The 22676-nt window shown below is 47.6% G+C and overlaps 1 protein-coding gene across 6 annotated transcripts; it reads left to right on the top strand.

The window, feature by feature from the left end:
• The first annotated feature begins 2215 nt into the window (after window positions 1-2215).
• LOC144100769 (uncharacterized) lies at window positions 2216-22273 on the top strand. Of its 6 annotated transcripts, none has more exons than XR_013307835.1 (4): window positions 2230-3062; window positions 7524-7791; window positions 9541-9683; window positions 21076-22273. XR_013307835.1 is itself a non-coding variant. In XM_077633616.1 (3 exons), exon 3 carries the CDS (start codon window positions 10362-10364, stop codon window positions 10767-10769), a length of 408 nt encoding a protein of 135 aa, XP_077489742.1. In that variant the 5' UTR covers window positions 2216-3062; window positions 7524-7791; window positions 9541-10361; the 3' UTR covers window positions 10770-17627. The 6 variants fall into 6 exon arrangements, 3 of the variants coding, with proteins under 3 accessions (XP_077489742.1, XP_077489741.1, XP_077489740.1); XR_013307834.1 differs by having other exon boundaries at window positions 20480-22273; XR_013307833.1 differs by lacking the exon at window positions 21076-22273 and adding an exon at window positions 17634-20458.
• Window positions 22274-22676: the final 403 nt, after the last annotated feature.

The following is a 22676-nucleotide window of genomic DNA, read 5'->3' as shown; positions in this document are numbered from 1 at the left end:
ACTTGCGCCCACTTCGGAAAGCGGGAATGCGGAATCCAGCCACCTAGTGGAGATCAGTGAAAAAAAATATCCCGTAATTAGGAAACGAAAAGTTGCTATTAAATCTTTATAGACAGATGAAACAGTATGATCAATCTGAGCACACAACACACTTTTTGATCTCGAAACCGAAACTGGTGGCTTCTTCTAGCAGTCTTTCTTCATGGGTGGTTTATTTAAAATAACATAAAAGGAAGGTAAAAGATTTTTGCTAGCCCCGGCATCTGCCATCACGTGCGGCGGCACCTGAGCTGGGGCAGCGGAAAGAAAGGATAGCAGGCAGGTGGGAGAAATGAAATAAAAGAGGTGAGGGGACAGAAGAAAGACATGGGGGAGGTAAATAGTACACTACATAAAATAGATATACACTGCATAAAAACATTAAAAGTGAACACTCTTTCTTCATCACGTTTCACTTTTCAAGCATTTTCTGTAATATAAAGTACTAATCAACGTACTTGCTGTCTGTAGCTGCCAAGAAGTAGAGGTTAATTGCTTTTAAAAGCACGAAAAAGCTTCCTCGAACAAAGAACAAAAAACCGCTTATAGCTTTCGAAACCGAATCTATGGATGGATACGGCTGAACCCTTTACATCGGGCGGTGGCTCAAGCCACCTAGCCATGTCTTGTGAAATTTTACTCCTGTCTTGCTTTTAGCCACCAGTCAGATAACCTTCGCTTGGTTACTTCTAACCTCTTAAAATCCACTTTCCCTTCACTATCCCTAAACCCCAATGCCTTGGGTAAGTCAGCCCCGCTGCTTTCCACTGTCGGGACTGAAGCCCTTTACAGAAAAGTATCAAGTGTTCAGCCGTTTCCTCCTCCTCTCCGCACGCAATGCACAAAGTGTCTATCTCCTGGTACCTGACTCTATACGTCTTAGTCCGCAAAACTCCAGTCCTGGCCTCAAACAACAAAGAGCTTCCCCTACAATTATCATAGATATTTTCTTTGACAATTTCCTGTTTAAAGGTCCGGTATGTTTCCAGTTCCGATACCGTCAGCATCCCTGTTTTCCACAAAGCTCTCTCTGTTTCTTTAACCTTTTTCTTAACCGATAATTGCTGATTTGTCCCCTTACTGCTGTCCAGATATTTGCTTGTCAATTTTGTAGTTCGCTTTCTCCATTTCGTGTCAACATTCTTTATATACAGGTATCTGGAAAACTTTCCTAGCCCACTGGTTTTCCCCTATTTTTCTCAATCGCTCCTCAAATGCTATCTTACTGCTAGCCTCTCTGCTCTCGAACGACGCCCATCCCATATCACCCTGTACCCCCTGATTTGGTGTATTGCCATGTGCTCCCAAAGCTAACCACCCTACTCCCCGTTGCCTAATTTCCAGCCTTGCTTGAACATCTGGCCTCATACACAGGACCGCATTACCGAAGGTCAGGCTAGGGACCATCACCCCTTTCCAGATCCCTCTTACCACCTCATACCTATTGTAATTCCACAGCGCCCTATTTTTCATGACAGCTGCATTCCTACTAGCTTTATTCATTACATATTTTTCATGCTCTGTCAGATACTCAACACTGTTATTTATCCACACCCCAAGATACTTGTACTCATTCACTACTTTTAGCACGAACTCCTGTATTCTATGCTCGGCGCCCTCTTCATTAAATATCATGACTGCAGATTTTTCCTTACTATACTTGAAGCCTAATCTATCTCCCTCTGTACTGCATATGTCTAACAACTTCTGCAGGTCTTCCTTGTTGTCAGCCATTATCACTATATCGTCCGCGTATATTAGTCCCGGTAATGTCTGTTTAACAATTCCCCTTGCTTGAAAAAAGATAGGTTGAAGCCTAGTCCGCTCCCCTCTAGCTTGGTCTCCAACCCTAAAATCTAATTGTCTGTTAACAGCGCTCTCTGGTAGCCAAGTTACCCTTTGAAAGCGTTTGTAACACTGTAGAATAATTTAAAAAATTTATCCCGTATTTAGCAAACTAAATGTTGCGACCAAAAGGTCGATAGACAGATGAAACAGCATGATTAAACTGAGAACACAGCACGCTTTTAGATCTCGAAACCGAAACTGCTGGCTCTTTTTATGAGTCTTTCTTTGTCACAATTAATTTGTTCAACTTTGCTGCGATGAAAAGTATTTCTGAATGTATTTTGTTTTTGCAACTCGTCTGTCCCGTGGCCTCCGAGACCAAGATCAAGCTCCGCTAGTAATTTGGGACGCCATGTTCTGTCTGCTGTAGCAGTGCCCTCTTTTTCTTCTGCCTCCTAGTCTTCGACGATTGTCGTACTTTACCTAAACGCAGGCCGCAGGCAACACTGCGATTTTAATTTTTCTTCGGTTTTATTATTTTAATGTAGTCTAGGTCATTAGGTGAGCGTTGTCCATCTGGCTCGGGCGCTGTATGTCACGGCCCGGGCCTGCCCGAGCCGGGCCTCAAACAAGCCAAAGCGCCTTTTGTAATGGTTGTGTCAGTTGTGTTTACATTGAGCACTGTGTTTGTGTTGTTTGCTTGAGGCTTTGGCGCTCCGCGATATTCGTTGTCAAAATACGTAAACGTACGCATTTGCTCTCGGGCGTCGAGTGGCTCGTACGGTCAACAATGCCTAACTCTTGTTGTGTGACGGGCTGTCGTTCGGGGGGCAAGAGTAACGACGAAAAGGTATCGCTGTTTCGTTTCCCTTCTGACCCCAAACGGCGCGAACAGTGGAAATGCGCCCTTTTTCGAGGGCAAGTTGGCGGTTTTTCTCTCGGCTCGCCGCACGTGCGTGTTTGCGAGAAACATTTTGACCCCGCGGACATCGTACGCCACGACGAGCGCATAGTGAATGGTGACATTGTTACGCTGTGGCGCACAAAGCCAAAGTTGAATCCCGACGCTGTGCCGAAGCCGTCAAATGTGCTCCAAGGGTTCTCATCCAAGTCGAAAGCACGTTCTCGGCCACCAGGAAAGCGACGCCGTGTCGCAGCGGATGCCTGCGGAGCAGCCGACGCAGAGGATAACTCGCGCCCGAGCACTGACGAAACTGCCGGAGTAGCCAACAGTGGTGAGCACCGAAGTCTGCACTCATCTGGAGTGCTTCAGTAGTGCATATTGCAACCGCGCAAGACGACAAAGAGAAGAAAGCACATTACAAAGCGCGGAACTTCAACTGAGATTTATTACAAGGAAAACCACATTTATACAAGAGTCGTAATCACACCTGATAGACTGTAGTCACCGTCACGTTACACTGGCACGCGGTCGCGCGTGGCGCAAGTTAGCATCTATATAGTTGACTGCCTTTTTGGTGCTTATGCAACGGTCATTTTCTTTTTTTATGCAGTAGGTGTCAAAAATTTCTCTGCTAAGCTCGGTCGGTAATTTTTTCAGGACAATTGTGTGGCGGAACCTGGGCGTGCAGTTACGGCAATGGCGACAATGTTTCGCCAGTTCACCGCTCCCCGCCAATGATTCAGCGGCTGTGCGGAGCTCCTGAAGTCTAACATTCAAGCAGCGTCCAGTTTGCCCTATGTAACAATTCCCACACGTGAGGGGTATTTGGTACACCACCCCTGTTTTGCAGGGAATGAACCTGTCTACGTGCTTAGTGCGGCACTCATTCTTTTTTTCATTTCCCTGCACCATGTTGCACATGCCCGAAAGCCTTTTGGGTGCCGTGAAGACCACCGGGACCTCACATTTCATGGCCACTTTTTTAGGCGATGGGAAATCTGGTGGAAGTATGGCATAGCCACGGGTCTCCGGCGTTGCGGTTCATTACTTGGTCAGTGCTTTGGTGGGCTTCGAGCTTCCTTGGCAGGGGCTTCTACCACCGAGGTGACCGTCTCACAAGGAAATCCAGCACTAGTCAGTCGTTTTGTAACTAAAACAGCATGTTGTGCTGCATTTCACGTGGGCAAGACTATCAAGAGGGGCGCGCAGGCAGTTTTTTGCTGTTCCCCTTTTTATAAGCTTTGAATGAGCTGACTGGTGGTTTAGAATACCTTTTTCTTGAGCGAGGCTGGTACCTCCAGCACACCTGGGTTCCACTAGTACTAGTAACAATACAGATGTCCAAAAACTGCAAGCATCCCTGCAACGGCAACTCATAGGTGAAGGTCAACCCATAGGCACACTCACTGAAGATTTTAAGAATTCGGTTCACTACTGTAATGGCCTCTTCTCGAGATACGCCTTTCAGAAAAATGGCATAATCGTCTACATATCTAAAAATCTTAGCCGAGTGGGCTGTGTCAAGGCTTGGAGCGATTCGCTTTTCACAATGTGATGAAAAGATGTCGCTTAACAATGGGGCAGTACTTGAACCGATGCAAACACCATGCTTCTGAATTAAATTCTTTCCCTCAAAATTAAGTATGGTTGAAGCAAGATAAAAACTGAGCATTTCTACAAAGTCATCCACACTCATGCCACATGCGTTCTGAAAAGCCACTGAGCCCTAGTCATCTATGGTATCCTTAAGCGCACAAAGCAGTTTGTCTTGTGGTATGATATAAAAAAGTTAGAAAAGTCAGTTGAAAAAGGAAACAACGATTCACGTGTGCTTTCTTGGTCACTAAGAAATATGATGAGCTCTTCAGAATTCTTAATCAAGAACGGGTCCTCAAAGCTGAGCATGCGTAGGTGTTTCTGAAGAAACGAGACTGCCCCCTGCCACGTATCATGTTCAGGTACAATGGCTCGAAAAGGAACATCTTGTTTGTGGGTTTTTGCGGAAAAGAAAATGCTAAGTGCTCTGCAGGATGCACCCGTGACAGTCTAACAGAGCTGCTCCAGATTACATCTTTCACATAAACCTATCGCTAGTTTCTTCAGCTTAGCGACGCTAAACTTCGAGGGGTAGAAGTTTTTTGAAACTGCTTCTCTCGTTTTTTGAAGACATACTGAATTAGGCAGAACAGCAAAACTACCCTCTTTATCAGAGATCATTAAGCAAGATCATTCTGCTTAAGGTACTGAACAGTCTTTTTTTACATGAAGTTTTTGTTTCTGTTAAGGCCGCTTCGTCACAAGGGAATTTACACCTTCTGAAATACACCAGCCTTTTTACTCCTCTGGGGCACGTCTAGCGATATTTTTGACAACCGACAACAGCTCTACTGGGGAATCTTCAGGTTCTGTGCAGAAATTAGGACCTTTGGACAACACCAAATAACATATGTAGGTACACCACAGTCCACCAATGTAGGTAGCTTTACCTGTCTGCGGATTTTCCTTTTTCCGACTTTTAAGCTAATCGAGGAGCGCGGCGACGCATAGGGACCACAGTAGTTCAGTGATAAACTGATAAAGGTCGGTTTTATCATATTGTGACAAGGGAATCACTGCAAGCCTTGACACAGCCCACTCGGCTAAGATTTTTAGATATGTAAACGATTATGCCATTTTCTTGAAAGGGGTATCTCGAGAAGGGGCCATTACAGTAGTGAACCGAATTCTTAAAATCTTTGGTGAGTGTGCCTTTGGGTTGGGCTTCACCTATGAGTTGCCGTCGCAGGGATGCTTGAGTGTTTGGACATCTGTATTGTTACTAATACTAGTGGAACCCAGGTGTGCTGGAGGTACCAGCCTCGCTTAAAAAAAGGTATTCTAAACCAGCAGTCAGCTCATTCAAAGCTTATAAACAGGGGAATAGCAAAAAACTGCCTGCGCGCCGCTCTTTATAGTCTTGCCCACGTGAAATGCAGCATAGCGTGCTGTTTTAGTTACAACAACTGACTAGTGCTGGATTTCCTTGTGAGACGGTCACCTTGGTGGTAGAAGCCCTTGCCAAGGAAGTTCGATGCCCACCGAAGCACTGCCCAAGTAAAGAACCGCAACGCCGGAGACCTGTGGCTATGCCATACTTTCACCAGATTTCCCATCGCCTCAAAAAAGTGGCCATGAAATGTGAAGTCCTGGTGGTCCTCACGGTGCCCAAAAAGCTTTCGGGCATATGCAACATGGTGCAGGGAACTGAAAAAAAGGAGTGCCGCACTAAGCACGTAGACAGGTTCATTCTCTGCAAAACGGGTGGTGTACCAAATACCCCTTACATGTGGGAATTGTTGTTACATAGGGCAAACTGGACGTTGCTTGAATGTTAGACTTCAGGAGCACTGCGTAGCCGTTGAATCATTGGTGGGGGGGGGGGCGGTGAACTGACGAAACATTGTCGCCATTGCTGTAACTGCACGCCCAGGTTCCGCTACACAATTGTCCTGAAAAAATTACCGACCCAGCTTAGCAGGAAAATTTTTGAAGTCTACTGCATAAAAAAAGAAAATGGTCGTTGCATAAGCACCCCATCTGTATCCTTATCCAAGAAGGAAGTCAACTATCTAGATGCTAACTTCTGCCATGCGCGCCCGCCCGCCAGTGTAACGTGATGGTCTCTGCTGTCTATCAGGTGTGATTACGAATCTTGTATAAATGGGGTTTTCCTCGTTGTAAATCTCAGTTGAAGTTTCGCGTTTTGTACTGGGCTTTCTTCTCTTCGTCCCTCGTCGTTTTGCGCGATTGCAATATGCACTCTATTGTTAAACACCAACTAGCCCGCCTTTGCCTGTTACATGTGCTTCAGTAGATTGAATAGTGAGGCTCCTGTCTTTCAAGCAAGTGATATTTCTTTTGGGGGAACCCGCGGCTCTGACCTCTGCTTAAGGAACACTGGTGAGTGATGACCCCATTGGCGATCACTTCCTAGCCTAGCCAGTATCAGTACCTTACTGCAGCCTTGTGTTTAACAGCGAATGGTTGCGAAGAGTACGCATTCACATTGCGGTACATTAGGAATGTGTACAATGTCGGTGCAGGTTTAGGGAGTGTCGGGAGCTCGATTTCAAAGTGTGGGGGGGGGGGCTGCAATCCCCCTCCCCCGTGGCACGTGACCAAGCCCCTTCGATAATTGTTGGAGCAAATCATCGTGTGCAAACATAACTGCACACAGAACCGCATAGCCTGGTAGAACCACATAGCCTGAGCCGCCGCGGTGGCATAGTGGTTAGGGCGCTCGGCTACTGATCCGGAGTTCTCAGGTTCGAACACGACTGCAGCGGCTGCGTTTTTATGGAGGAAAAACGCTAAGGCGCCCGTGTGCTGCGCGATGTCAGTGCACATTAAAGATCCGCCTGGGTTAAAGATCCCCAGGCAGTCGAAATTATTCCAGAGCCCTCCACTACGGCACCTCTTTCTTCCTTCACTCCTTCCTTTATCCCTTCCCTTACGGTGTGGTTCAGGTGTCCACTGATATATGAGACAGATACTGCGCCATTTCCTTCCCCCAAAAACCAATTATTATTATTATAGCCTGGTATTGTTGCACCCGCTCTATGCAGGAAGGCCAACGGAGCACTCATTACCAGCAGCGCCCTCGCTTGGGCGCCAGTGGCGGTCATCACACTGTCCAGTCTTCTAGAGCACTATTAACTCATCTGTCGTTTTTGTCAGTGTATCGCAATATGAAGTTTCAACAACGGAGTCATTGGTTGGAGTGGCACCTTTCATTTTTTTTTTTTTTTTTCAGGTGGTGAGCAAAATACACGTCTAACCGTCAACAAAGCCTGCCAGACTATAAGTCCATTGCAAAACTGCGAACTGGAGGAACTGAAGTCAGAGCTTCGCTCCACTAAGCGGAAACTTCGCCACTGCCAGCAGAAGCTTGCCAAAGTTACAGCACATGCAAACGAACTTAGCCAATTTGTGGACTGCTTTCAGAAGCTTTCGGACACGGAAAAGTTGATCCTCGACCAGTGCCTGATGAAGGCACATGCAAAGTCCACAAAAGATGCGCGGTAAGCGCAATTTTTTGGAGGTGTAGCTAGCTTTCAATTGCTTTACCTACTGCCTGCATGTTATTAAAATTATTCGTTTTATTTGAGGCAGAGCAGAGTTGCCTGTATGCCATTAACAGCAGCATGTGTGCAAGTGATCTAGTTGACTGGTATGCGCGTCTGATTAGCATGGTCAGTGATTCGGAAATCTCCACTGCTGCACACCCACAGGCGCACATAGAAACAGTTGTGTGACTGTCTGTTGCTGAACCATCATGAGGTGGCATCAAAGGAGCTTATTTTTGTTCTCTGTGCTCCTGAGAGATAATGACAAGGTTCTCCAACTACCTATTCCCTTCCAATTTTTTTGCATGTAGATGATAGACACGCAGTGTGGGTTTCTTTCAGGTGTTCTCCTGCTTGACAAGAAGGGAAGGCTTTCCAGCAGCTTCAAAGATTGCTACTTCGTTCTCATTTTTCTTTTCCTATCATACCTCGGGCGTATTCCGACCATTCTTCGGTCGCACATTCTATCCCTGTAGAACTGTCCATTGCCCAGTATTAAAAAAAAAAAAAATTTCGTACAGTGTACTACACAGCATGGAAATGCTGGTGCTGTAGTGGATCTGGTGATGTGTGACAACTGAAAGCCCTAAGCACCAGCTTTGACCATCTTCAATAAATACATAGTCATACCATCACCACGAACACAGATGGTAGCAATGTTCTACAGTGAATTCTCTTTTATATGTGACAGTACCCCATTGTTCAAGCAGCTAGATCTGCTCATTAATTCTCAGCAGATCCTTAAGCGCATCAGAAACCAGGGGAAGATTTGAAAGAGTATGGTTTGGGAAGGGGGTCACATATGCATAGGTAATTTTTTAGCATTTTAATTTCTGTAATTAAAATACCCACTGTAGTTTCTAAATACATAATTGCTCACTTGGGGAAGCCGACCGCAGTGGCTGTGTTTCGATGTAGGCGAAACAAAAGGCGCCCGTGTGCTGTGTGATGTCAGTGCACGTTAAAGATCCCCAGGTGGTCGAAATTATTCCGGAGACCTACCTACCGCACTTCTTTCTTTTCTCAGTCGCTCCTTTATCCTTTTCAGGTGGACACAGGGGCACAACAAAAACACACGGACATAGAAGTAGACAGGGACGAGCGCTTAAGCGCTCGTCCCTGTCTACTTCTATGTCCGTGTGTTTTTGTTGCGCCCCTGTGTCCACCTGAAAAGATATGAACCAACACGCCCAAATACAAGTACTTCTGAGCTCCTTTATCCCTTCCCTTACGACGCGGTTCAGGTGTCTGCCGATATGTGAGACAGCTACTGTGCCATTTCTTTTCCCCAACAGCCAATTCAATTCAAGCATGAGTTTATATATGTCAGGAATAATCTTGTAGGGATTGGATAATTCTGGGTTACTAATAAAAGCATATCAATAGGTGCAGCTCTCTTTCTGCACATTATTAAGTTCATAACATGTTATTTGCTTGTGTCACAGCTTCCACAAGGTAGAGGAGCACTTTGTTATTACTGTGAAGCTTTGTTGTAATGCAGACAGCAGCAGTCAGGTACCTGGGCAGTACTGAAGCTTACAATAGCACAAAACATTCTGAATTCCAGGAAATGAATTTGGGGTTTGCTATGCGTGCCAGTGGTTATAGATGCTGGTGGTTAAGAGAGTTAAATAAAGCGCTTGGATGTATCTCTGTTCTTGTATGTGACAGAATGTTTCAGTATTACATTTTCTTACTTTGCAGCCGTTTAATGAAAGCACTGCAACTGATATGGAACTGTAATCCAAAGAGGAAGTGTACCGAAGATTTTAATTCAAAATGACTCCTGAACAATTTGTACGAATGCCTCAACACAAATTCAGCAGTGTGAAGCAGAGCACATCTCTGTGAGTTGACAATTCTTATAAGCTATATGATTTATATCCTGGCTGCTATCTACCTTGCTGAAAACATATGAACCTCTCCACACTTGATGCTCATGCGCAGAAACCTTTTGGGGTCATATGCACCTTTTGGCAAGTGAAAGGAATCTGGTACACCACCGAACGCACGCGGTGGTGTACCAGAATGCACTCGGTGCGTTCGGTGGTGTACCAGATTTCTTTCACTTGCCAAAAGGTGTATATCGGACAAACCGGGCGCTGCTTAAATATCCGCCTAAAAGAACATGAACAAGCATCGTCAGATGTATCTAAATATTGCGCTCAGTGTGAAGATAAAAAGAACTGTAAGGCGATATTTGAGAAAACCAAGGTACTGTACCGGCACCTGGCCCAGCGTACCAGAGAGATTATGGAAGCATTTTTCATCAAGCATAAAACTAGCGTATTGCTACGCTACTAACTCCTCTAGTGGCGCCATACAGCAGCTAAACTGCATTTCCTGGCAGTTGGCAAGCCTTGAGCCATCTCGGGGCTAGAGGCTTCGTCTCCATCATCTCTCGTGCTCCATGCTGCCTTGCGCATCCCAACGTCTTGCGCGTCTAATTAAAGCAAGTAAACCAACCCTGCTTACGTCAACCGTTTCTCGGTGACATATTTGGCGGAGGTGCTGGGTGACGGCCCATGTACGCTGACCTCGAGGACACCTTTGACGTCAGCTCTCAACGCGTGGCTACAACACCAGTCCACAAGGCGAGCCGCCGCCTGCGAGGCCTACAACCCGAGTTCGTCCAACTGACAGCGCCGGTAAGGGCCATGACATCCACCGCGGCTAGCCAGACAAGTCAGCACTCCGGGAATGCCTTGCCATTTGTCCTTCACGCACCTCGATCACCGCCACCGTTCCACGTGGACAGGTTCGAGGACGTCGAAGGCTGGTTGGCCAGCTTTGACCGAGTGGCGGGTTTTAACGAGTGGGACGGCGAGCGCAAGCTGCGCAACGTCTACTTTGTGCTGCAGGACTCGGCCAAAACGTGGTTTGAGAACCACGATGCTTTACCACATGGGAGGCTTTTCGTCAAGAGCTGCTAGCGACATTTACCAGCAGCAAAAGAAAAGAGAAAGCTGAAATCGCCCTGCACTCGAGATCACAGCAGCCGAACGAGGGCGTCGCAATGTTCATCGAGGACATGACCCGACTGTTCAGTCGGGCTGACCCTGCTATGCCCGAAGCCCAGAAGGTACGCCACTTAATGCGTGGCGTAAAAGAGCAGCTGTTTGCCAGACTAGTCCGTGACCCGCCACAAACAGTGTCCTCCGACTTCACCAAGGAGGCAATGGGTATCGAGCGCTCTCTATAGGAACGGGGCGCCCACTACGGACGTCAGGCTACTGTAGCAGCCGCTTCCCAGTCCCAATACATGCCTACGTCGCTGCCCGCCGACGAGCTTCGGGAGCTTGTAAGAAGCCTTGTGCGCGAGGAACTGGCGAAACTTCGCTTTGAAGCTCCACAGGTCAGCGTCGCTGCTGTAACGGACGTGGTCCGTGAAAAAATCCGAGTTGTGCAGCCACCCCCAGCTCCACACCCGGTGCCCTCCGTTATGATGTATATCGAGGCGCTACGAAGTCCTGGGCCAGCGATGCGAGCCTTTTCCCCCATCGCTCCTGTGCCATACCTGCAGGAGCCAATCGCAACAGCACCCTCCGTGCCGCAGGAGTTCAGGCCCCTGTGAGCAAAGCGCACGTTTGGCGTACGCCAAACAATCGGCCGTTCTGTTACCACTGCGGAGAGCCCGGCCTCAACCTCCGCCACTGCCCCTACCGCAGGATGGGTTTAAGGGGGTTTTCACCTGACGCACCTCGACCACGCTACGGTGAAAGACCACGGGTATCGAACAGTACTTGGCTGATAACGTGCAATCTTCGACCTCGCAGCGACACCAGTCCCGATCGCCATCCCCAAGGCGGTTCTCTTCGCCGGCCACCCGTCATCCTCTGGCCAGTTCAGAGGTACGTCCCCACGTCGGGAAAACTGAAGACGGCATCCTCCGGGGGTAGGGCTGCCGCTACTGGACCGAGTCAAGAGCCTCCACCCGACGATTCGCCGCAACGCTCCGACCGACGATGACCTGACCCGACGACCTCGACGACGCACTGCGACCGACTGGCCTCCGCCGAAATTCCGGTATCCACCAGCAACCACGACGTTACCACACTCGTGGATACCGGCGCCGATTTTTCGGTAATGAGCTGACGGTTAGCCACGGCCTTGAGGAAGGTTCTGACTCCTTGGTCTGGGCCGCAGATCCGGACAGCTGGTGGCCACGTGGTAACTCCGATCGGTGTCTGCACTTCGCGAATCCAGATCTGCGGTGTTACTTTCCCTGGTTGCTTTGCTGTGTTACCCGAGTGCTCCAAAGACCTCATACTCGGTTTGGATTTCCTTCAAGAGTACGGTGCCGTTATCAACCTCCAGGAGCTAATCATGTCGTTTTCCACCCAAGGTCCTGTCGACGACGATACCGAGCCACGCAGGGCTAAGTTATGCGTCTGTGACGACCACGTTTTGATCCCATCAAGATCCAGCATGTTTGTTACTGTAGGTTGTGATAACAGCACCAAAATTCGTGGCATCGCTGAAACCAACATGTCGCTGCTCCTTGGTCGGCAAGTCTGTGTTGCCCGAGGAATTGTTGAACTGAACAAGGGCCGTACCGAACTCTTGGTGACCAATTTTGGCTGTAAACCTCAGTGTTTGCCTGGCAGAACAGCTATTGCGTATTTCGAGGAACTCAGCGAATTCGCGGGACAGCACGCTTTGTCCGGAGCCCCGGCATCAGTGGAGGAACCGACCACTCCCATAAAGACTGAAGTGAACCCAAACCTCCCAATTAACCAGAAACGCTGCTTGGAAAGCGTTATCCAGTCTTTCTGCGACTGCTTTGCCTCGACCTCCAAGGTTAAACAGACACCGCTCACAAAGCACCGAATTATAGTTGACGCCAACCAACGGCCGTTATGTCAGCCGCCTTACCGGATCTCTTCGAAGGTGTGCGATGCCATTTGCCGCTAAGTTCAAGAAATGCTCAAGGACGACGTGATACAGCTGTCGACGAGCCCATGGGCGTCGCCTGTTGTTCTAGTGGCAAAGAAAGATGGAACCCTATGGTTCTGCTTTGATTACAGACATTTAAACAAAGTCACTAAAAACGATGTTTATCCTCTCCCGCGTATTGATGACTCCCTGGACCAACTGCGCCACGCTAAGTGCTGCACCACGGCCACGTTCTTGCCGATCTCAAATGCCAGTCCTGGCTCGTGTACTTGTATGATGTCATCTTCTCTGACACGTCCGAAGAGCACCTGAGACGCCTGCACGCTGTGTTCGAAGCAATTCGGTCGGCCGGTCTTTCCCTGAAGCCCGAAAAATGTCACTTCGCTTTCGAAAATTTGAAGTTTCTGGACCACATCGTGAGCGCTAAAGGGGTTAGCCCAGACCCCGATAAGACTGCTGCCGTGGCTGCTTTTCCTGTGCCCACCGATAAGCGCAGTGTGTGCCGCTTTCCGGGTCTCTGCGCCTATTATCGGCGTTTTGTGCAGAACTTCTCCCAGATCGCTGAGCCCCTCACGCGACTCATGAAAGATTCCGAACCATTCTTCTGGGGCCTGGAGCAAAAGCAAGCCTCTGAAGACCTCCACACTCGTCTCCAAAGTGCGCCCATCCTTGGACACTTCGACGAGTCAGCCGACACTGAACTACACACAGACGCCAGCAGCATCGGCCTCGGTGCGGTCCTTGTGCAGAGGCAGGATGATCTTGAACGCGTAATCGCATACGCGAGCCGCACCTTGTCGCGATCTGAGGCGAACTATTCCACCACCGAAAAAAAAATGCCTGGCCATTGTGTGGGCAGTAACCAAATTTCGCCCGTACCTATATGGCCGCCCTTTCAGGGTTGTCAGCGACCACCACTCGCTGTGTTGGCTGGCGAACCTCAAAGATTCCTCGGGACGGCTTGCACGTTGGAGCCTTCGACATCAGGAATTCGATGTCACCATTGTGTATAAGTCTGGTAGGAAGCACAGTGATGCCGACTGTTTGTCTTGTGCTCCTATCGAGGACAACCGAGCTGACCCCGACGACGATTCTGTTTTTCTTGGTTGCATCTTCAAGTCCATTCTCATTAAACACCAAAGGGACGACAGCGAACTACGGCCCCTCATTGAGTATCTAGAAGGAAGCGCTCAGTCTCCCCCGCGAATCTTTTCGCGCGGGCTGTCGTCGTTCTGTTTACGTGACGGCGTCCTGTATAAAAAAAACTACAGTCCAACAGAAGCTGTCTATCTACTCGTGCCTACGGCCCTTCGCGACGAGGTCCTGCAGGCGAGCCATGATGACCCATCTTCTGGTCACCTGGGTTTTTGTCGAACTTTGGCATGAATATGGCAAAAATACTACTGGCCCAGGGTTTCTGCAGTTGTGAAGCGTTACGTAAGAACTTGCCGCAAGTGCCAGCGTCGCAAGACGCCGCCGACTAAGCCAGCCGGCCTACTGCAGCCTATTGATCCGCCTCAGGTCCCCTTCCACCAAGTTGGCATGAACTTACTCGGCTCATTTCCGGAGTTCTCGCTGGGTAACCGTTACATTGTGGTCGCCACCGACTACCTCAGCTGATACTGTGAGACTAAACCTCTTCCCCGTTCCCAAGGAACAGTTCGTTCTTCTAGACGGCCGACCTCCGAAGTTGTTCACGTCGCTCGGATGAAGCCGTAACACGCCCGCTAGCCCCTCGCGCGTGTCTACACCACACGCCAGACATGTGCGACTACCCTTGTGGTCCTGCCTGCAATTGCTACCACACCGAGTCGGTGTCTTCAAGAGAGGGGGAGCAATGCTACGCTACTAACTCCTCTAGTGGTGCCGTACAGCGACTAAACTGCATTTCCTGGCAGTTGGCAAGCCTTGAGCCATCTCGGGGCTAGAGGCTTCGTCTTCATCATCTCTCGTGCTCCCTGCTGCCTTGCGCGTCCCAACATCTTGCGCGTCTAATTAAAGCAAGTAAATCAACCCTGCTTACGTCAACCGTTTCTCGGTGACATATTTGGTGGAGGTGCTGGGTGACGGCCCATGTACGCTGACCTCGAGGACACCTTTGACGTCAGCTCTCAACGCGTGGCTACAACACCAGTCCACAAGGCGAGCCGCCGCCTGCGAGGCCTACAACCCGAGTTCGGCCAACTGACAGCGCCGGTAAGGGCCATGACATCCACCGCGGCTAGCCAGACAAGTCAGCACTCCGGGAATGCCTTGCCATTTGTCCTTCACGCACCTCGATCACTGCCACCGTTCCACGGGGACAGGTTCGAGGACGTCGAAGGCTGGTTGGCCAGCTTTGACCGAGTGGCGGGTTTTAACGAGTGGGACGGCGAGCGCAAGCTGCGCAACGTCTACTTTGCGCTGCAGGACTCGGCCAAAACGTGGTTTGAGAACCACGATGCTTTACCACCTGGGAGGCTGTAGTTTTTTTGCCCTCCCCCTTATGTAATACCCCATTTAAGGGCCCTTAAGGGACAGTGAATTATTATGATGATGTTGATTGTCCCATTGCTAACAAAAACTTTTTAAATTCTAGATTAGCACCCGTGAAGTGCTCTTTGATTACATACATTTGTAACCGATCAGATGCCTGGAGGACGGTTGTGTGCACGGTCAACCCATGTCGAGCAGTTGAGTACCTTGCAGGGTGTGTTGATATGCTGCAACAAATGCCACGAGACCTTTAATGGCACTGAAATAAAAGGATGCCTACAAGTGCCATCTAACCAGGTACTTAGCGTTCTGAAGGGTTCCAGATGATCGTACAGAAAATTGCAGGTGACATGGTTTAGACAGAGTTTGTGAAAAGTATCTTGTCAGCTGAACTGCTACTCTGACTGGCAGATGAACACTTAGTGGAAGCTCAATTAAAATGGTCTCATCTCTCAAATGCACCCAACAGCTTTTTTTTTTTCATTTCGGGAAAAAAGTAAGGTGTAATGGGGCAGGTTGCCAAACTGGAATCAGTTTTAACCTGGAGCTGAACCCCTAATTTTTTTCACTATATTCAAACTGAACCCAAATCGGAACGAATCAGGAACCATTTTGAACCGGTTTGGAGCACAGCTCGGCGCCCCTTTTTTGTGCAACCCACCTTTCCTTCACATGTGCCCGTGTGCACCTCTTTCTCTGCTTCTTTCACTCCCATCTTCCTTCCCTCATGGCATGGTCATGGCCACCAAGAAACCTCAAAACCAAAGCTGCAATGTCTTCCGCACTTTCCTGTGCTTCTCCACATGCTTGAAAGAGGCCACCTTATATCTACTGCTCGTGTCAAAGCTTTGCCGATAGAGTGAAGTCGTCTGGAGTGCTCCCACATGTGCCTCAAAGAGAAGAGCACTCCCAGCGTCGTTACTATAGAAGGTGTCTGGCATTGTGTGGACTTGGGGGCGCAGCATAGCTCAAGCATTGATTTTTTTAGCATGGGAGGTTGTCATTGGGAGGTTTCAGCCTCTTGAACGCGCTGCTGTGCCATCTGACCCCTGAGTGCCCGTGACCTGTAGTGGTTCAGCAAGAATTGTGAGCAAATTGTCCACTATGGCAGGTGGCAGTTATAGTAACGATTGATCACGCAAGGTTGCTCGGGAAGAGCAAGCTGGGTTGCTCAAGCCCCACCGGTGGCTGGCAACCATCGTAAGGCAGTAGAGAGTGACCAATTCCGCATATATAGGCATTAACCCATTAGCACTATCTCATCATACCCTTAGGGTGGAGCTTAAATGTCCTCTCCAGTTTTTTTTAATCACCCACCCAGCACCTAAAACCCTTTAAAAACCCTCAAAAAAGCCAAATGAGACACGAAAAATTTTTCTATTTTATTAAAGGCACAGTACTCCAAAATATGGTGATGATGCCATGCATTCAAATTCCGGGTACGAAGTGTCACCTTTACATATATAGAGTAAATTTAATGCGGTCACGTAAGAATGAAAGTGAAAGCATTTCTACTCATCCGCTCTGAACAGTGCTGCACTTTTGAACGAGAGAAGATAGCAGGTCAAATATCTTCGCCACATGCTGCTTGCTCAAAATAATTTTCCATGTGTTATTTTGCACGCCTACAAATGACAGCATAGAAATCACAAGTTAAATAGAATGCTTTTCCAGGAGGATGATTGGTGAAGCACTATCTAACAGTTTTCACTTTTCTATTCCTATGTGCAAACCACTTTAAATAGAAACCAGTCCTTTTTCCCTTAGTTTCTAATCACTTTATAAAAAAATTAGGCTTCTGGTATCCGCTTTGATCATTCACACCAAACTTCTATTTCAGCATAAATCACTTTTAAATTTTGCATATGTCAACCCAGCTTAGCACATTTAGTGGGAAATACTGCACATCCAACATCGCAAAGCACTGCCTTCAAGTTAACACGCCCTTGCCGCATGCTTGACAAAAGCGTAGGTGCTTTGATTTAATTGATTAGAAGACATTTTATCAGAAGCCATTGATCACAGTCATCTGTTCAATGCAGGTGCAATATATTTTTGCAATGATGCTTGTGATGTCACAGTTATATCAAAAACAATGCACATGGCAATGTAGAACTGATGCACAGGGTGCAGTGCAGCAGAGCCATTTCGTAAGCCCTTCAACCATCCACCCCTTCCACTCTTTTCCCTTCACGAGTTTGGGGGTGCCTAGATAGTACAAGAGGAAAATGCAGGAGTTATACTGAGAAAGGTGGGAACCAGCCCGGCAATCCACATGGCTGACAACTCCCATCCTGTTTGTTTTAGTATACAGCTGTATCAGTCTGATACTTCCTGATCTATCGAGAAAATCAATCAAGTTGGAAGGTCTCAGATAGACCAGAATTACCTGCTGGCTGTGTTTGTATTGTTCTGTGTGTTCACAGGTGCAGTGGGAACTAGCGGAGTGGCCTTGGCCCTGAGCGTGGGGTTGCAGCGGCACTTTGAAAAACCTCTAAATCAAAGGGACAGCTCTAGAATAAAAGTAATTTCATACTCTCTCTGCCTATTTCTACGAACTTCCGGCTAGTCACTCTTTGATGCACTAAGTAGGCTACGAGTTCGTGGCCACTTTTGGTCCTGTGTGGCCTGGCTATGTAATGCTGACGCAGGCTTTGCAACTTGTGTCAGCTTTCAGTGACTTTATTCTAAGCTGTTCTCACCTCCTCTTCTATGACTGTAGTGGAGAACACGAGCATTTGTGGACAGTTGTTGTGCGCTTGAAAATTGACACATGCTAGGTAGGCATCAAAGACTGATATCAGCATGCAGAATTTAGGCAGAAGGAAGAAAACAAGAAGGGCAACAGTGATTTTCTTACAGCAAAAAATAACAAAATTGTCAACTTGGCAAAGAAAAGGATGGGTCAAAAGAAACTGCAGCGTGATGGTACCCCTGGCAGTGAATCCTTCCGGAGGAAGTAGTGAACTTGTGGACTGCGGATTGAACTGTCCTCTGGCTGTAGCCCAGCTGTTCAGGGTCAGACGAGAGTAAATTTAGATTCTTTAGATAGTTCTAAGTTCTGAAATGGACTTTCTAGGAAAAGTATGCGAAGGGAGGCGAAATGGCGCCATAACTGCAGGACGTGATCCATTGTTTCAGGTTCATTGCAGAAAGAGCTGAGGGAAAAACATCAAGATTTATGAAAATATCAATTTAATTGGGGGAGGAATTCTGTATCGGAAACTGGTCACAGTCACTTCTCACTGAGGAGAAAATCACTGACCCGAATGCGACATGAGCAAAAGTAATGGGAGTGCTTCAACAGTGAAAACTGCTTGAGACGGAAACCTTCCCAGAAGGGAAAACAATGAACTAAGTACAAAACAGGCCCGCTGATGCGAGAAAGTCCGTTATCTCATTCATGTTAATTCTGCTGCAGCCTGACCTGCTGAGGTTGACTCTGCAACTCAGGCATGTGCCTACAGTGATGTATCGTCCACCTGCTCGGATAGTGAATAAAAATTCAACCGGCCAGGTTCTGGGGTGAAACAGCAGATTCATCACTGAAGTTGATCGGACAATGCAGCGCTTGAAGAGAACTGAGCCCAGCGCAATTCTTGCAGCTACCTTTTCCTGGATCGCCCTACCTAGCAGCCGTGTTTTAAAACTCTGCTATCGCTATCCATCGCGCCCACACTGATTGCACAGATATGGGAATGTTGAGCATGTTTTGCTTTTTAATCGTTCCATATACATTTCATTCACCTTTCTCGTGTCCTGGCCTTGACGGGCAACACCAAGGGTTTTCCAACATTTTGAATCGCATCGTATCCCTTGGAGCCCCCGCAAAAGAAACAGGTCGTAGGAGCACAGCACATCTGTCTTAAAACAACAAAAAAACTATCAAAACGTAACTCGATTCATGGCCGGGAATGATTCTCTGATTGACGCAGCGATGACGTCAGGTACAGCGGTCAAATTTTTTCACAATATCTGAGGAGCACGAATGCCTTGCGCTGGCAAAGCTCATAATCACAGGAAGATGATCTTCGTTGCGATTGTCCAACTGAGAACGGATGACACTGCTCTGCGCTGTGTCACTCTGTGAGGACTCTTGGGGAACAATGTGCTTCAACTGAGAGGGAAAACTGAAAATCCTTGCTCACACCCCGTTCCTGAGTACAATAGGTGCGCATATCGCAAGGTGTATCTCTTGCATCTGTCAACCCTCTCTACGTTTAGTGACGAGCAGTTCTCGAACACAAGTAATATAAAGAAACATGTCAAGAATGTTCATAGGGAAGAGGTTTGTAGAATCTAAAAGACTTGGAAGCGCTAATATCCAGCAAGGGAGGGTCGTTCTCGTGCGACTTATGCAAGTATTTTGTCACTCTTCATGGTTTGCGTCGACACCATGTGTGAGAACTGCACTGGCGTACTGCATCATCCGAATTTCGTGCCATAGACGTAAGCCGGCTTTTGTGCTAATGGGACATATAATGGTTTAGCATTAAAAAACATACATGTCATCGTGATGTTCTTATGCATAAAACAACGTGGAAGTTTCCCAGGCGAATGTAAGCCCGTAAATCAAAAGAAAAAAAATCACGGGTCGATTTGCATAGCTAGGCCGAATGCGAATTAGGTGCGCTAGCAGTTCAGCTTTCACTTCAGTTCCGGTGTTCAGATGCACTGTTCACGGATGGCGGTTGTTCGGATAGGGATAATGGGTTAATGTCCACATATGTGGAATTCGTCATTCTCTACTTTCATAGAGCCCTGGGAGTCTTCCTACCACTGCCTTTCTATGGCAGGTGCTACCATCAGTATGGGACTTGAGCTGAGCTGCAATCCAAGTTACTCTTCGCGAGCAGCCTCTGACAATTGAGTTGCCGCCTGCCACAAAACAGGCTTCATACAAACAACAGCTAAATGCGGGGAATGGCTGCTATAAGTGCTAGCGCATTAGAAGAATGCTAGGTTTTGAGTTAACCAGCTTAAAGGGACCGTGAAATGATTTCGATGGGCATATTCTAGTGCAACAGATCTGTAGAGGTGGTATTTGCGGGTATTCGAATGAAATTTGAAAGCTGTACGTCAACCCTACAATTTAGAAATATTTAAAAAAAAAAAATCGATGCTTGAAATAGCTCAGAACCAATCAGGGCGGCACCTCACCACCATGTCCGTCACCGCGATGATGTCAGTGGGCAGTCTGGGCAATCCAAGACGGAATCGGTTGCGAGCTATTGCGAGCAGCAATTTTTAACAATTTTTTTCTAAATTACAGGGTCCACCCAGTTCTCAAATGTGACTCGAATACCCACAAAGGCCACCTCTACAGGTTCGCTGCACTAGAATATGCCCATCGAAATCATTTCTTGGTCCCTTAAAACATGCATACTGAAACATAAATAAACTGGAACTTTTAAAATGACAATCAAAGCTATAGCGAGCGTGCAAGTGTCTCCCACTCAGCCCCTTTGTTGCCATGACCACTGCATGCATGCATGCAACAGTACCTACATTGTTTCTTACCTTTATTAGAATCGAAGACTAGGTTGTGCACTTTTCCTCAGTGCAAAAAGAAATTGAAATATTTATAGATTTAGTCGAAAGGCAGTGTATAGATTGCCTACATACAAGAGGATATTGGGATTGTTGTAAACTGGTTTATAGACAGTCTATGAACCCTCTAATTTTCAAAACTGATTTTGAATATGCTATTCAACAGTTACACAACTAGTATGTCACATTAATGCATTCACTTGCCTCATGCTTTGATAAAAATGTTCAAATTGATGCGGTATTTCTTGATTTTAGCAAAGCTTTTGATACAGTTCCACGACAAAATAATACTAAAACTTGGACTTCTTGAGCTTCCAGAAATTTTGACAGCATGTATTGTAGCGAAGAGAAAGTCGAAGCGCGACTGCCGTACGTGTGCCGACGACGACGCTGCTGCTGGCGGACCTGCCTGTTCCTGTGTTCTTGTGCTCCTGCTATCACCACCTGTGCACGCCGCCGGCCTCTACGTCAAGCAAGGAGAGGGCTGAGTCGGGCTGGTTGGTTCATGTTGAAATGGTATGCAAAACAGCACTGACGGACGGGACGGAAGAAGGCGAGACAGACACATGCGCTGACTAACAACCAAATGGTTTATTGCGAAAGAGGGGGCAATATAAAGCATGGAAGGGAAGAAGAAATTCGGGCTGCAATACAACAGCCACGACGACTCAACCTGTAACCACGATTAAAGGCGCATCTAGTGAATGCACTCTTCCGATGCAGAAGTCTCCGCGCTTTCGCTACGTATATCCTGGCCTAACAGAGCTAGGCCATCAGCAATTTTTCTTAACTGCCTTGTACCTTGTCTCCCTTCCCTAATAAACGATTTCCGTTAAGTAGTTCGAAGTTGACTGGCACAGCCGGGAATGTTTCGCCGGGCGAGCATGCGACGACACAAGTGCTCTTTATACTGCGAACTGCCTTGTACGATCACCGACCATCGTGCCATCATAGTTTTTAATCGACCGTGGCGATCATCTGGCCAGCCTTAACAGGCTTCTTCAAAGGCTAACTAGCACTTAAGGCGGCACTTGGAGTTCCTCTGCTGTTCGGCGCTTGTAAATCGAGGCGCGTCAAAAACAAAACCACGGGGCACGCAAAGCTCATAGACGCGAAGCGTCATAACAAATCGAAACTCTCCTGGCTGCCTGTGGTGCCGCCAAGCATCGGTTTTCTTTGCTTCCAACATTCAGGTTGTCTTTTGTCTGTCTTCCTTGTGTGATAAAAGTGCACTATATTTGATAAAAGTGTGTGATAAAAGTTTACTATGTGTGATAAAGTGCAAAACAAAACTTCAATATTGAACCGCGCAATCTTCCTTTGTCAGCCTCAGAGATTCGCGCTTCCATGTAGGAAGGAAAATTCCTCCAAGGTGGCGTCTCTTGTCCTATGACGTCATCACGCTTGTACTTGCGAGATTGGCCTGTGGCGGCGATACCCGTATTTTGGTTCTTGCTATTTTCTACCTTACAAGAGCTTTGTTTTCAGTAAGAGTGGCGTTTTTGTGATCAGGACCTGGTATTCTATCGATACAAGTCAACTTCAATTTCTCCTCAGTGCCCCTTTAAGGTGGTTATGGACTTGTCTATAGACAAAAGTCTAAAGGATGTATATAGAGTCTCTAAATTATAAACTCAATGCTGCACTGTAAGAGGAAGCCAGGACCTTTCAAGCTGTCTATACAGCTTTTTTCCTGGCTGTCCTCGCAACACCTAGTTGCGGAAATAAACCTTCAAAGTGTGATCATTTTATTAGGGGGCAGGTGTGTGGATAGCCGCGTGCCGCTCTGAAATTTGCTTGGGTTTACACCACTGCTCCACAGGCATGGAAATCAGCTGTGTCGGGAGATGGCAGAAGCATACCTCATCGCCACATCGCACACTCCGGTGTCGCCAAACCTTTGATAGCGTTACACCCGA

The sequence above is a fragment of the Amblyomma americanum genome, chromosome 8 (genome assembly GCF_052857255.1).
Source record: "Amblyomma americanum isolate KBUSLIRL-KWMA chromosome 8, ASM5285725v1, whole genome shotgun sequence".
Taxonomy (NCBI): Eukaryota; Metazoa; Arthropoda; class Arachnida; order Ixodida; family Ixodidae; genus Amblyomma; species Amblyomma americanum.
Note: the sequence above shows the minus strand (reverse complement) of the source record. Positions and strands in the feature narration are given on the sequence as shown.

Coding starts and splice junctions, on each gene's coding strand:
- LOC144100769 (XM_077633615.1), top strand. CDS start 2,420: ATGTCACGGCCCGGGCCTGCCCGAGCCGGGCCTCAAACAAGCCAAAGC. Junction 3,063..7,523: donor TGCCGGAGTAGCCAACAGTG/GTGAGCACCGAA, acceptor TTTTTTTTTCAG/GTGGTGAGCAAAATACACGT.